This window comes from Bombus vosnesenskii, unplaced genomic scaffold, assembly GCF_011952255.1.
Source record: "Bombus vosnesenskii isolate JDL3184/JDL3185 unplaced genomic scaffold, Bvos_JDL3184-5_v1.1 scf7180000013264, whole genome shotgun sequence".
Taxonomy (NCBI): Eukaryota; Metazoa; Arthropoda; class Insecta; order Hymenoptera; family Apidae; genus Bombus; species Bombus vosnesenskii.
This window is the reverse complement of record NW_022882924.1, coordinates 5522336-5538557: the sequence shown is the minus strand read 5'-3', so window position 1 is coordinate 5538557 and position 16222 is coordinate 5522336. Positions and strand designations below refer to the sequence as shown.

General features: G+C 44.7%; 1 protein-coding gene across 2 annotated transcripts; it reads left to right on the top strand.

Annotated features, from left to right (window-relative positions):
• Positions 1-1557: 1557 nt before the first annotated feature.
• Positions 1558-6632, top strand: LOC117239357 (integrin beta-PS-like). Of its 2 annotated transcripts, none has more exons than XM_033504854.1 (15): positions 1558-1843; positions 1915-2122; positions 2211-2439; positions 2512-2611; positions 2700-2870; positions 2939-3037; positions 3118-3282; positions 3355-3513; positions 3606-3737; positions 3807-4106; positions 4650-4871; positions 4957-5073; positions 5154-5346; positions 5420-5559; positions 5635-6632. In XM_033504854.1, the coding sequence occupies exons 1-15, from the start codon at positions 1697-1699 to the stop codon at positions 5707-5709; spliced, it is 2457 nt and encodes an 818-aa protein (XP_033360745.1). In that variant the 5' UTR covers positions 1558-1696; the 3' UTR covers positions 5710-6632. The 2 variants fall into 2 exon arrangements, with proteins under 2 accessions (XP_033360745.1, XP_033360739.1); XM_033504848.1 differs by having other exon boundaries at positions 4957-5077; positions 5158-5346.
• Positions 6633-16222: the final 9590 nt, after the last annotated feature.

Here is a 16222-nt window from a genome sequence, read left to right as displayed (position 1 = left end):
TATATTCATGTTTAAACAACCTTAACGGACACTGTTGGATAAACATGGCTTGGCGCCGTCTAAGATTATAATATTCTTCTATATTTAAGTATATTTATGTAATAATACATGATATTTTCATTCAATGACAGAAACGTAATAAAATTTTATTTGTTGCAGTTTAATATTTCGAAATGTTATACAGAGTGTACCAGATTTTTCTGAGAAAATTTTGTTAGGACAATCTAGATTTTAAAGAAACAAGCGAGGAAAAATGTCGTATAAATACACGTTATTCGAAGCATTAATAAAAAGTTATCAAAATAGAAAATATTCTGACTCAAGGCCTTTGATATTCAACCACAGTAAAATTTATATAATGCTAAATTTACATAATATGTGGGTAATCAAATTTACACTTCATTATTATTATTAACTTTATGTTATCATTAATATTCCCATTATACAACATCAAAAACTAGATTTTGTAATACTAGGAAACTATGCACACGTGATATTATAAGCTGGAATACAAAAATGGCGTGTGACGACGCTTACGGCACATTTATGACTCCATTTGTACACGATATCGCATACATCAAATGCATGAAAATAAACAAATACATTTTATAACACAAAATCTACCGTTGATTTAGTGTAATTTAGTTTTTATCTGAACATAAAGTTCAGTTAAAATAAACAGTTTAGTTAATCTTTTATTTGTTTTCATGAAAATGCTACGCATGGTTAAGTGAATCTATACATTCACAATGAAACGGTTTTCAAGACAAAAATAGAGCGATTGAACACAAAAGTTTAATGAACACGATTAAAACCATTATTTTTAATTAATGCCGAGACACTGGCGCGTTATTTCATTGATTAAACGTAAACGGGAGAAGTTTTTTTATAGGTTATCCGGTGTAAATTAATGAGATGTACGATGTGGAACATTCTTGCATGTTCTCTTACGTAATCAATAACAGTAGCGTTGCATATTCAAATGAAAAAATTCAAGTCTACAACGAATTTTAAGTAAAAGTGTACCTTAAATTAACGCACCTACCGTTGTATCCAAAACCAGCCGACGAAAGAGAATGATCACTAAACGAGCACGAACCTTCGTCTACAGTTCTTTCGCCGTTGTCGATTTTCAATTCCTAATTTCCGGTTAAATATATTGCGCCATCTTTTGACGTTTCAATATACTTAGTTCATCATTTCAACGCATGGCTGGACAATATACTGTAAGTTGCATTTCCAGAATATGATATAGAAGCTATATATACTTATCATGCGATGGTATCTATAGCTGACACTTTCTAAATTACTAAAGACATAAAAGATGTCACTATATCATACTTTAGCGGTCTGTGCTTTAGCGTAATAAATTAAATGTTTACGTAATATAATAATATTCTTGTATATTCTCGGTATTTAAATTCATTGAATTATATCATTTTACAATAAAATTTCCTGCTCGAAGATGTTCAATAGATTTCTAATGCCATGATCGTAACTGAAAATAAAGGCCTTTGTTTAACGCTTACCTTACCGTTGATTAAGACATAAACTTTGTCAGTAAAAATAGTTACCTAATGACGCATGGTCACTTTATCTCGGAGTCATTTCCGTGGGATGCCACAATATCCTTGTAACTTACCAGTGTAGCCACACCTTGCTCGTTTAAAATTAAAGTGACATTAAGAGAGAAGCTATGACTCGCTGGACGATATTTCTCTTCTGGGTTCAATTCTTCTCGTTGGTGTTTTGTGAATACAAAGATCCGGAAAGCCTTTGCGCGTCTCAACAAACTTGCAAAAATTGTCTACAGATTCCACGATGTGTTTGGTGCTCTACTCCGGTGGTTATCGTTTTTAATTCGTTAAAGAAAAAGTTTCGCCGATTCGAAAATAATAAGGAATTTATGGTTAGGTTTCCAATCAAAGCGTGAACAGTCCATTGGTTCGTTGTGTCACCAGAGAAAAATTTTCAAACGAAGGCGATCACTGGTGTCGAACGTCGGACGTAATAGATGAGATGAATCAGATGCTGATACTCGAAGATCGACCGTTGTCTTCGACCAGAGGCACAGATCCAGTTCAAATTCAACCTCAGAGAATTCGCTTGACACTAAGACGAGGAAAGTATAACGTTTAGCATCTACGATTAAGTTATTTCTCTCGGGTAGAAATTTGATTCCAATTGATACGTCTGATCGAATTTCACAGGCGAGAAATACCGATTGACTTTAAAATATAGTCAGGCAGAGGGTTATCCGGTTGATCTGTATTATCTGATGGACTTATCGGCATCTATGGAGGATTCTAGGAATTTATTGTCAGAATTGGGACATGAATTGGCAGATGCTATGCGAAACTTGACTTCGAACTTTCGACTAGGATTCGGTAGTTTCGTGGACAAAGTTGTATTGCCTATGACTAGTACGCAACCGGAGAAGTATCTTGAAACTTTGACGATTTTTGTTCTGTCGATATCGCTACGCTTTCCTGATCCGTAATTTTCTTGCAGATTAAAATCGCCGTGTACTTTGAAAACAGGAAAGCCATGCGCAGCGCCGTACGATTATAAGCATCAAATGCCTCTTAGCGAGAACATTGATCTTTTCAAAGTTCGTTTCAAAAGTCGTTTCACCGTATCATTTGTCTCGCGCGTTACTTTCCAACCTCTTGATGCTGATCGATTGCTTTTTGGCATAGACTCGCGTACGAGAAGCACCGGTGTCTGGTAACTTGGACGCGCCCGAGGGTGGTCTCGATGCGATGATGCAAGCGATGGTTTGCACCAAGGAAATTGGCTGGCGACAGGATGCTCGACATCTTATTGTTTTCTCCACAGACGCCAGTTTCCATACCGCTGGAGATGGTAGAGTACGTAAACGCGGTTAAACGTAGATTGCTTTTTCTTCGTTCGAGTATTAAACACGATCGCGTTTCAGCTGGCAGGAATTATCGAACCCAACGATTGTCTCTGTCATTTGGACGAGAAAGGGTTCTACACGCACTCGCTTCTCCAAGATTATCCGTCCATATCTCAAGTATGCAACTTTCTATTTAGTCGATTAGACGTGCAGAGGCGAAGCATTCATTTACAATTTTATTCTACTATCGAATGTAGATCAACAAAATAGCTCGCGAGCGTAATATCAACATCATATTCGCGGTAAAAAGCGACAGGAGAAAGACGTATGAATTGTTGAGCGAAAGCATCGGTGGCTCCTCTATCGAAACGATACGGAACAACTCTAAAAGCATAGTTGACCTTATCAGAGGAGAATACGAGGTATGAATTTACTAATCTTCCTAACTCTATTACGCGTTTCATAGATAAGCGCAAGCTTGACAATTTGTTTAGAAACTGGTTAATTCCATAACAATGACGGATAATGCGCCGAAAATGATCGATGTGAAATACTACTCCCGATGTTTGGAGAAGAACGAGGAATTGAAAGAACGACAAAAATGCGGGGGATTACGAGTGGGCAACGTCGTCGAATTCGAAGTAACATTACAGGTACTTGCATAAATCGGACAAGTTCATCGGCATGCTGTAAGATTCTGTGTAATTTCGTCTTGCGAGATGCGAAATGTTCTTGCTGGTCGTAGGCGACCGAATGTCCAGCGAATTCCAGCGAATGGCAGACAAGTATGCAGATAAAGCCGAGAGGTATAGACGAGAGCTTGACGATCGAGCTGAGCATTATCTGCGATTGTCCTTGCGAACATCCAGGACATCCGGTAAGAATGACGATTGAGCGCGATTTCTCTCGTTTAAACTTGTCTCACGCGTCTCGAATGAAAATGTAGGGATACGTGGCAGCTTCGGAAGATTGCAGAGGAAACGGTACTTCGGTTTGCGGTGTATGTTCTTGCAACGAGGGCTTTTACGGGAAGCAGTGTGAATGCGAAGGGAACGATGCCGGCGCTGAGAGCGCAGCTGCCATGGCCGACTGCAAGCCTAACAACGAGACCACTGAGATTTGTAGCGGCCATGGAGACTGCAAGTGCGGTGTATGTGATTGCGCGAAGCGTCCTAATCCGCAAGAAGTTTTTTATGGGAAATATTGCGAGTGCGATAACTTTTCTTGCAAACGCAGCGAGGGATTGGTAAGTGAACGCTTGCTTCAATGACACGTTGACTACGCTAGGTGATTGTTATGGACTTGTTAAATATAAACCTATAGATTCAATTGTACGAACGGTTGTATTCGAAGATTCGTCGACATTTAAACCATTATTTTTGACAATTGTTTTTTGATATGTGTCGTAATCGGTGAAGCGGCAAACACTCTGGTGTTGCGTGCAAGATATGCAAAATACAAGGACAAAGATGGTTCTCAAGGGTTAGCGAAAGATATTTTAAGATACGAGAAGGATGACAGCTAAACGATTTCACGTACGGTGTAGAAATTGTACAATGAATACAGGCGTAATCAGAATCGGCAATCACCCAGCTCGTGTTATCAGCCACGGACCGAACGTATATTCGCGTATCGTAAACTCACTTCGGAATCGTTTATTCGTACGATGAAGTTGCTCGGGTAATTTCCCTTTTAAGGAAACCTGTACAGTACCTTTCAGGTAGACGGTAGATAAATTACACGCGTTTGCGTGTATTCTATTATTCCGTCTGACGTTGTTGCGTTTAAGGTTTGCGGCGGGCGAGGCAAGTGCGAGTGCGGGACTTGCAATTGCTTGCCGGGATGGGGCGGCGAGACGTGCGATTGCAAAGAAACGAATAGCACATGCATACCAAGCAACGGTGAAACCATGGAGATTTGCAGTGGACGCGGGGACTGCATTTGCGGTAGCTGTCATTGTCATGAAAAAGACAGCATTCGATATTCTGGACAGTACTGCGAAGAGTGTCCTGTAGGTTTCCTTCCGCTTCAAGAAAATCCGAATATTCACTTTGTTAGACAACGGTTACGACGAATGCGTGTTTTCGTGATTTCAGATATGTCCTGGACAACGATGCGAGGAACTGAAGAACTGCGTCGAATGCATGGCGTACGGAACCGGGCCTTTTGCTGGAAATGGAAAGTGCGACGCGTGTCTGCATGAGATAGATATCGTAAGCCGGTATTCTCTAGAAATATATTTATAAGTTTCACGGAGCGTCAGTTCATGCGCCTGCGATTTCCAATTAAATAGGTAGATAAGGTCGTAGAGGATCCGGAGAAGGATCAAGAGACCGGAGCTCGTATTTGTCGAACTCCAGGAGACGCTGGATGTACGTTTGTATTCAAGTACGAATATTACAGAGGTGGTAGCGGAGGAGATATTAAGATATACAAGATTCTCGCTGAAAAGGAGAGGGTATGTCCTACTCCTATCAACGTCCTCGGTAAGCAGATTATGATAAATCAAATATAATTTATATATTTCGTAATATATGAATTTTAACTTTCGTGCCATAGGTGTCGCTGTGGGATTAATCATTAGCACCGTGATTATCGGTTTCTTCGTTCTTCTCGTTTGGAAGATAGTAACGACGATCCACGATAAACGAGAATATGCAAAATTCGAGCGAGAACGAGCCCTGGCTAAGTGGGATAGGGTAAATAACGTTAATTTTTTATTTCAATATATTTAAATAAATTCATTTTATTGATGTAATAACCAATTTATTTAGGCCGACAATCCGATTTACAAACAGGCCACATCGACGTTCAGCAATCCGACGTTCAACGAAAATTCAAAGGATTAAATAAAATTCATTTTCGCGCGAATTATTTCCACGAGAAGAATTCGATTGTATCGAAAGGTAGTCGATCCGGTAGGTAGCGCCACCGTAATCGAATCGAGCACGTCGACGCCATGTTGGTTAATTGCTTTGTGAGAAGACAATTTCTAGTCGTCGAGATGAATGTTTATTCTTCCAATCCCGTGGAGAAAAACCTCTGTCTACCTTTATTCCTGCATTCTTATCCAGTAAGTGACGATATATCCATCTTTTCCTTAGCTTTTGTTCTGAAATTTTTCCCGAACCTTGTTGGTACCTTGCGTCGCATCTTGTCATATCTAGAGCGTCGTAGGAATTTTTGGCGGCAATTAATCTACGCCGATATTTAACGTAAAATATTTCGCGAGGGGGGTCTACCAGGAAGTAAAACGAATGCGATCGGGACGGATGAGAAGACGAAGGTCGATAAGCGATCACTCGTAAATCAGTTTTAAATTTGATCGGAGGATTTTGCGTGGAGATAGGTCCTGGCCTTTCAGACGATTGTTTCGAATATCCTCTGGCCTCGTACTTTATTGCTTGCTATGCTCGAAGAAGGCAGCCTCGTAAGGAGCTCGTAAATTCGTCACCATAGTCGGCTCCTGCTGCAAAACCCTGCGGCGACTCGCTGTATTTCCCACCAGAAACCTAAAGCTCCACTCACATTGAATCCGCCCATACGACTTGATTACTCGTCCCTGATTACCTCCTTGGCCTCCATTATGTATAGTGGCGCTTTACGGATAAAGACGTGTCAAGGAATGCGGAACAGCACTTTCAACGATTTACTTTATCATCGTTATTAAGTGTTACCGACGATTGGCAAATTTCGGGAGCTAAATTATTGTCATCGTTACGTCGAGATGTAGCGACGAATAAAAATCTATTTACCAATATCGTTTCTTTATTATAACAGAAAGTCTCACTGTCGTTTTAATTTTACCATACTATTATTTCGATAAATAAATTGAATTTTTCAAAAGACAAGACGACGTTAGATGGCGATTATCGCGTAGATACGATAGTTGGTAATTCGGTGAAGTTAGAAACTATCGAAAATTGAAATAATCGAACGGACGGCAACGATTCGATCGCGTAATCGGGCCTTAAGGATAGCACAGAAAAGCATTCGAAGGAAGGAGAGAATAGCGGAGCCGGCGCTCCGCATACTAAATCACTGCCGCACGTCCGTTTCTTTACATTGTACAGATTTTATTGATTATTTTACGGCCGGGAACATTGTAAATCTCTTCATCCTGTATCGGCGTCTCACCTCGGTCTGCCATGAGATGCTCCCACCGGGTGCCTATGGCGCCAATTACGCGAGTCGAACAGTATTGTTGTCGTATTCGTTCTGATCTGTCAGCCATAGCCTCACGAGTATTCCCTGCCAACTAACGATTACTTTTCACGTCCGCCGCTGTTCTTGACGAACCTTTTGGATTTCTAAAGGAGTTAGCTGTACCACGATCAGCATCAGCTTGCCTGTAACGATAATAACCGTCGGTAAATAGAATACGAATTTATTACGATCGAATGTTTTAACAAGCGACAGATGGAAAGTTTCTTTGTTTCTCGTCTATATCGTCCTTACAAATTTTGTTAATACAATATATATATATATATATACATGATTTATACGAAGTCTACCGGGACAAAATAGGACAAATAGATGGTAATACAATAAATAAGGTCTTGTTGTAATCTTCGCAGAGACGAAATTTTATACGCGTTAAGCTATTCCGTGCGTTAATTTATACACATTGTCTGTTTATTGGCATCTCGGTTTCGTGTAAAAATTTCGATTGGTCGTTGGAGAGTTTGATATATGCCAGTACGCGTCGATGAGCACCGGTCGGGTTTCGCCCGGGGAACAATGTTGTTCGTTTTCACGGTCGCTAATGGCCGCCGCCGGTGCCTTAATTACAGCCAAATACGGTCCAATCAGCCCTCGGGGGCCGGCGATGCCGGCCCGTTTCGAGTTTTCAAGCCGTTTGGCATATTGTCGGATTCAACGTTTCGACTGGCTTTTATCCCTCCTCGGTGCATCCATGCTGAATGTGGTGTTTCTAGAGCATTGGCGCCGATATTGTAGCATCGAAGGAAGGTAGCGTGCGACGAATCGCATTTCAAAGAGAGTCGCGTATAGGACGAACGAATGGAATGGCGTTGGTCGTATTTCGCGGACGCTAGAACGTTGTTTATGATACGCGAATGGATTGTTGGTATCTTAGACGGTCGGAAGGTTGATGGGCGCGGAATAAATTTTCGGCGATACCGTTGATCGTGGCGCATCGTGCGGCCAGAACACTGTCGGCCGATCGAGAGCTGGTGAACGGAGATGCACCACCTCTTCGCGTTCAGCGCAGACCCAGGCTCGTTAGTGCGCGCCCGTAAATCAAGCCGCAGGGGTGCCAACCCGCTAATATTACCGGGGTTCCTTCGGGATAGGAGGAGCACGTTCGCACCGCCGACGCGCACAGTAAACGTTCGATATATCTCATCGATAATGAGTTTGTTAAATGGATTAATATTCCAGTTTTTCTTTTCCCTTCTGCCGTTTAAACCGATACTCAAGCCGGTCGTTCGAAACAATCTCGGAATTCACATCGATTCGGTTACCAAGCTGCTCTTTTGTTACGTGCAATTCATGACGATCGTTTCATATCGACGCATCGAAATCTTATATATGTATATATATATATATATATAGATATATAGCTGTATAATCTTACGATCATTGAAAAAGATCGAGGAACGAGCACAGGTTTTAGTACGCAATGGTTTCGTTTAATGGGGAAAGAAGAATCGCCTGTTGATTGGATTTTTGCCTTCGTTCAATATCCTGTTGCAACGTTTTTTTGTAAAGGTATCGAACAGCGTGTTTCGATGTTACGATTAGCCTGATCCTAACGACGGCTAACTAATAAACGAGATAGCGAACTCTCGTACGTTTCATATCGATTATCGGTGAATATCGTTGGAATTGTATGGAATCTAGTGCGCTCCTGGAGGCTGGATAACTCGTATACACAGCCGGATAATTAATGGAGCCGGTAATGAGCTGATTATTATTAATAATATTTAGCCGAGGTTAAGCCGAGGCGACCCCGCCGTGCTGGAGCCCGGCTGCTCGTTAATTGAATCTGCCAATCATCGTAATGAGCGTCAGCGCCGGATCCGCTGTCTGTTCTTCGTTGTTGCTCTTTAGGGCCTCGAGCTTGATGCTCGTTGCTTTCGAAAAACGAAATACGCGTCTTGCTCTCTGCAACCCTATCCTAAGAAATGTGAGCAATTTTCTTCACCGACCGCCTTTCGAGAACTTGATCGATATCGCGAACCCCGTCTAGAAACCTCCTCGTAATTGTTGCTATTCGTTTACATTAATTACACCATGCGCGCGAAACAAACTTTTAGTAGCTACGCGAATCAAACGGTGTACGATTCGTTCGTACGATTTTGCGTACGTAGTTGCGAATCGATGGACGTTTTCACCTATCCTTCTCTCTGTTCGCGTCGTCAAAACATAAAAGTCGAAAGTAGGATGCGTTTAAAGCGCCTGCTTTTAAACCTACTTTCCCCTTTACCTTCTTTTCGTTGCTTTTTTTTTTTTTTTTTTTTTGGTAGAGAGCGACCGTATTCTTGGTCGCGTAGGTGATATTCGAAAATGGAATTGTTTACTCGTTACGAGGCAGGTTAGGAGGCAGAAGTAGCCGCGATAAGTCAAAGATAAAACGTTTGGCCCCGACCACTTCTACCCTCCGTCGTCTGACCAGAATCCCCGAGAATGCGTCCTTATCTTTCGACTTTCGTCGTCCGAAACCAGGATTTCCGGCAATTTCAAGTACATAGAATGCTAATCGACTATAGAGCAGTAAATGTCTATCCCTCTTTTCTTCCAATACCTCACGTACAATTTCGACAAAAGCGTTTCCAAAGTAGTAACGGAAGGTACGGTAATCGTAGTTTACGTAATAACACACGTTGAGTAAAACGGATTAAGAGAGTAAAAAGGATGGCGAAAGAGAGAGAGAGAGAGAGAGAGAGAGAGAGTAAGTGAGAGTCGGGAAGAGAGGAAGAAACAGCAGAGGAAAAAACAAGGATACACGGTAGAAGCGGTTTCGCGAAAACTCGTTTCTGTCGACGCCCGGTGGTAATTTCGTGTATAGGAATTAATAGATTAGCGAAGAGCACGTTTCCTCTTAATTCCAGCCCATTACGGGTTCGGTTTCTTGGCGCAAGGCGGGTCTGGTCGATTATGGAAGATAGCCGAAATCACCGGTGGATCGCGGAATTAGATCGAATTACCCAGACGCGAGATGATCGCCGTACGTAATTTCTCGTCGAATGACCAACAACTATGCCGCCTGCCACGTTTTTCACGTTACCTCTGTCTCTTATTTTATCGACGATATTTTCGTTTCCGGATATACTCGCCGTTCGCCCTATCGTAATCACACGTAAATCACATCCGACAGGAGGACCCATCCTGCGTTTCCTATCTTTTTCTCTTCTGATTTTTTGCTCGCTTGATTTCGCATAGATTTCAATTACAACGAAATTAGAAGCGAATCGTGTTACACGAATATATCGGCGGCACGATTCTGCTACCGAATGACGGGAGAAATTAATCAAAATAATCATCTCTGGGGCCCGAAGCGGCCAGCGGGGCCTGTCATTTACTCCCCTGGAACTCTTCTCCTCCATCCTGCCTTCGGATAGCCGGCGTATATATGTGTATATTCCATGCTATCCGGTAGCCGACCGAAACCTCCTTCAGCCTTTAGCCGGGAATCTGAAAGTCCACGGTGGGGCCAACCGATCCATTATTCCGAATCTCCCGAGCTAGAATTTTAAATCAACCTTCCGAGACGAGTGTCCGACCCCGAGGAAATTTCGTTCCAAAAAAGATTTTCGGCCGTTCCGAGTAAGAGCAGGCCTGGAACGACGTTCGATTAACGTTTATGCGCGGTTCTCCGTTTTAAGACAAACCTTTCGGCCGGATGCAATTACCAAGCCCATATACGAGAGCGCGTCCGCGCTCCTGCTGCGTATTTAAAACCAATCTCGAAACGTGTTCCGTAACACTTGCTCTCGATATTTACCGCGCAATACACACGCTGTAATTCCGCTCGAATATTCCGTCGTCCATTCGAGCCGGAATTTCTTCGGAATTCACGAAACGACCGTGAACGATTCGAATCGATCGTTTCGTGGATTTTCTGGACGCGAAACGCAACCAGGACCCGACACGAGACGAGAAGAGAAAGAGAGGAGCAAGAGAGACGTGGTTTGGAGGAAAGTGGAGGACGAAAGGGGTGGGATTCGAGGGCGCAAAGTAACGCCATCAGACACGCGAATGAGAAACGGGACGGTGTTTCGTGGAGGCAGGAGGTCCGAATGGGCCAATAACTTTGCGAGCTTATGTTCCTGAATATAAAGGGGACAGTGGTACTTTGCGGCACGATGTCACTCGAGTATCCCCTGTGGCACCCTTCCTATTATTCCTGTTGCCCCCTGTCCCCTCTGAACGCTCTCTGATGCACGACTGTCGTTTTTATTCAAATGCACGCCCCTGCAAAGCGAACGCGATGGCTCTCGCAAATTTGCTCGGTGATTCACGATTCGCCATTACATCCATGTCGCGACCGAACCGAACATCGTCAAGGTTGCGCGTTTCTCGTCACGTGGAACGTCGCGTTAACGTTGCCACGTTGCTTCGTCGTGTTTCTAAGCGATGTACGCGAATCGTTTGAATTCCACGGTTGAAATCGGCCGAAAGAAAGTCGCTGGTCCGATGGAACAGCATATTTTTGTGTAGGTCGCGAGGAAGCGAAGGTCGGTGCTTGGCACGCGGAGAGCAAAGACTCTTGGAGAACAGTTGCTACTCGCCGGTATTCGTCTACAGACACGCGGCACGTTGCCCGCGAGCTCCTGTGGTGCTCACCGGGTTTCGACACCCACACGCCGTGTCGCCTCACCAAACACATAAATAACGACAGTTTCGGAGACTCTGCGTCACAGTTCACCGTTCACCGTTCACCGTTCACCGCGCGCCAGCCATTTTCGACTCCACCAGACACGTACTCGATCTATCTACTTCGCCATCGTTGGAATCGTCGTCCATGGCCTCCAACGTTTCACATTCTCCTTTAAGCAATCTTTTTTTTGGTATAATTTGTGAGACGATGGATCGTCGTTTCAGTTACCTTTGGTTTCCCGGCCGGAAACGGAGCGGCGCCGGGATCTAGGCAGAGGGTAAATTGGAGTTCTAAAAGGGGAATTTAAAGCGTCAATTGACTCGCCGACAACCGAAACGCCTAAGTAAGCGATCGACCAAAAATCGCTTTCACGCGGCGCCTTCGTTCGTTTGCCACCTGTTACGCGATAAATTTCTTCATCTACCTAAATCATCGACCAACGTCGAATGTACGGTAGACGATACGTTTCCAAAGATTCCATCGGAAAGTTTCGCGACAAGGTTCGAAGGCTTTTCTGCTAATTCGTTCAAAGTCGCTTTCTTAATCGCGCGTTGACGAACATTTGCGTTCTGGCGATAGCTACGAGCCAAGCTGAGATTTGCATTTGATGTGTTCATTAGAAAACCTAGAGACTCGTGTTAATAATTACGCTTACCGAGAGTGCGAGGATACACGTCAAAAGCAAAGGAATATTCCGTGACGCCTACGCGGATCTCGCGTGGCTGCGGGCATTAAATTAATCGTGCGTTTCGTTTGTCGAGAACCGCGGTCACAATCGTATACAACGGATACTATGTTGCCGCTGTCACGAAACTGACGTTTCGCATTTACCGTGCTCGACGGACGACAAGTCCCGTACCTCGCTTTCGATTACCCCGACGACGCCTTCGAGATCGTCTCGTGACCGTATCTCGACCGAGTCGGAAAACGATGTACCTATCGCTCGTCTATATCTCTTAGTCGAGTGAAATCGTTCTGTCTTTTCTTTAAAAGAAATTCCTTTCGGTACGATTATTTACGAGCTGTTGCATCTACTTTTCTATCAAGAGTTAGTTCTATCGACCGGTCTTTATTCCGAAGAAAGGAATAGTCCGCCTTACGAATGACTTTTCGTTCGCGAAAGAATTCTAATCTTTCGATCGCGCGCGCTCACGCGTGTGTGTGTAGACGTGGGTCTTAATAACGAGTCTATCTTAATTAAATTAAAATTCTCATTCAGGCCCAGCACGGCCTGTTTCTAGGGCGTGTCCGGGGTGTTCGTTCGGAGCGGCCAGTGAGTTAGCGGTAACCTGACCTCCGCTGGCATCGTCGAGCCGAACCAAAGAACACGAAAAACAGTTGTCGAAAAATCATTTGAAAGTTCTCTCTCACGCAGCTACGCATACAGAACACCGTGGTAAATTAATCTATCCCGAGGAGAGGGCTAATCGATGAATTTACTTTGTAGTTTCCACGCCTTTTGCTCCGCCGACCGTACCGTGTACCGCGTCTTGGGACGAACACGGGTCCCCTCTCTTTCTCTTTCTCTCTCTCTCTCTCCCTCTCTTGAAACGTAGCATCCGCGAGGCATAATATTACCATTCTTTATTCTTTAACGATCGGCAGCCAGCCGAGTGTTTCATGGTCGAAGCTCGTCTCCTATCCTCCTCCTCTCTTCTGTCTCGCTGCTGTTCCTTCTTTACGATTCCGTCCCAATTTATTACGAAACCGAGGGCTTTTCCCGCGAGAATCGAACGACGGACTCGACGGGCTAGCGTCGACTCTCCAACGCGCCCTCATTTCGTATTCATAAAGTGGTAGATTCCGAGAGTCTCTTAATATTCGGAGAATACGAGGCTTCCTCGACTCGTGTCTCCACGATCTGCACGACCCTGAACGATCTTGTTCGACTAATTACCGTGAAACACGAGCGATCGAGAAATTCGGGTAAAGCGCGCCGCGTCGTAAATCGATCGATATTATTCACGTTACCTCGATAAGCGTCGTCCACTCGTTCGCTGACAATCGATACACCGATAATTTGGATGGCGATCAGCACGCCTTTGAATTTTGGCGAGAGGCAAAAGTGGCGAACTCGTAAAGAACATTCGCTGGAAGGAAAGAGCTCGATGATTCCGAGTCGATTGGTTATTCCGATGCAGGAATCAAAGTCGCGTTAACGGTACGCGCGTAGAACGAAAGGCGAAGCATCAATTACGTTGGAACTCGTTTCGTTGGACGTTGGGTTAAAATTTTCGAAAATTCTCGTTTCGTAATTGTTTATTGTGATCGAGGGTTCGGCTGGAACGAAGCGCCCCCCCGTGGCGCATCGCGAATGGGATCTAAAAGGACGAGAGGAGTGGAACGTGGGTTCCTACCGTTAACATCCGACTTTACGACGCATCCTGGTCGCACGAGGCGTGCACCTCGCGGGGCCTTGTACAAGCCCCCGTAATTTGATAATATAGGGTTATGGTGGCGCCAAGCTGAGCCGTTTAAATTCATAACATTGTTTATTCCTATTAGACCGACCTATTGGGTCCGTTCCGCGCGATATTTCATTCGAAACCAAGGCTGTGCCGCGTGTGGACGCGTTCTTACCTTGATTTCGTCCGGTCCCGAGCATTTTATGTAGCGACCATTATTGCCGACGAATTTCCTCTCGGCTATAACCTGCGACATTTTTCAAATAAAATATTCGTCGTAACTCGTGTCTCGAATAGCCTGCGTGAGAAGTCATCGTCGTTGACTATCGACGAACGCGATTAGAAACTCGGAGAATATCTGACCATTTTGGTTGTGTCAGACTTGCTCGTTTTCGGTCTTCGTTGCCTTGTACTTGTACCTACTCTTTTAACAAACAGACACGAGTAAATTTTGAATTTCGATTGCGAGTTAATTATCTCGTCGTGACGATGCCGAATGTTTCGAGTACGTGTCACTGGTGCAAAGGATTCGATTCTAGGAGGATGATCGAACTCTTGGGCATCGTCCCAAGCTGTTTACGAGCACGGCGTGCTTGGAGTTCCTGCGCGGGACCAAACATTCTACGTCCTTGTTGCTCCTGGTCGGCTGGCTGTCAGCGAGAACGTGAAATATCGTCCTGCCCAACTAGCATCCAATAATTAGTTTACTCCTCATTACGGTTTGGCCCGCGTTATTAGGAGGGCCACGGAGGTTCCCCGGGATGAAGGGAGATGGAGCAGGCTGAGAGGAAAAGGAACGGGCAGGAGGGAGAGCTCTAATTAACTGAACGTTTAGGGGTTACTCGACCGGTCGACTCGCGACCACGCCCGATCGGTTAACCAATTCCTTTCTTACCTGCTTTGTGCACCTTCCAGATACTTTGTGCCAATCTGGCACCCTATGTTTGACCAACCGATGAACTCCGTTTCTCGTTTTTTTTCCTCCCTCGACGCGAACATCGAAAAGACGAACGGAACGAGCGTGAATTCCGTCGTTTCGCGAGTCTTTCGTAACGTTGGATTTCACCACGACAGATCACGGATGGGAAAATGGAGAAAAGCTAGGAAGAAAAACGATCGATGAACGAGGAGAACGAAGAAGAAAAGGAAGGAACAACAGAGAGAAAGTCAGGGTGCTCGCGCGAGAGGTTATCTCCGATCTTTGATCTTGGCAAGCGGTTCGATCGAGTAGTTCGGGGAGCCTGAAGGTGAAACGAGGAACCCGAGGAACGCGTAGGACAAGAGAAGGAGACGGAGAACGATCCGTAGGAGGTACGATGCGCGGGAGCCATCTCTGTTAATCATCGCGTAATTACCGCTCCAATTATCAGATACCGAGATACGAGCATGGTGGATCACGCAGGATCGGAAGAATCTGTTAGCCGCGTCGTGCCGCTTCGCCGGGGCCTGGTTTGCGCCGAAGCTGTTCGTCATTCTGAACGAACGGGTAACGACCATCTCGATCGCTTGGTAACCGCTGCGAGAAAGTGTCAATTACCGCTAGACGTCGATTGATCATCGTCGAGGAAATTAATCTGGCGCCATGATCCGAAAACGACGCGAGAGGAATTTTAAGCGGGCGATCGAGAGAGGTGGCGCGAACGATGGGATTTAGGGGATGTCGGTGAAACGGCAGAGTGTGGCACGAATTTCGAAAACGATTCGTTTCGAGTTGGTTCTCGAGACGCGCACCATCGAATTTAGGGTTGAACAGGGGCGGGACAATACTTGTCCAGCGGCCGGTAGGTTGAACAGGGCGTTACCTGGCATTCCTTGGTAAATTAACTTAGCGGGCGGCTGCAGCGCGCCGGCGAGCGGCGCGTCTCCCGCCAAATATTCATTTAAAAAGGTAAATGCAATTTTGCCGTTTTACGTGATTGAGATAATGCCCTCCGATTAACGGGCCATCTCTTCTTCGCTTCCTTCGTTTACGCCTGGATCTTTTCTCTTCTTCACCGAGAGCTCCACGATCCAACAACCCCTTTTCTTATTTCTCTCTCGTCCTCCTTTTGTCCTGCTTCCAAGAGTATCCCCTCTTCCACCCTACGGTAGCAAACGCGTCATTACCAAAAT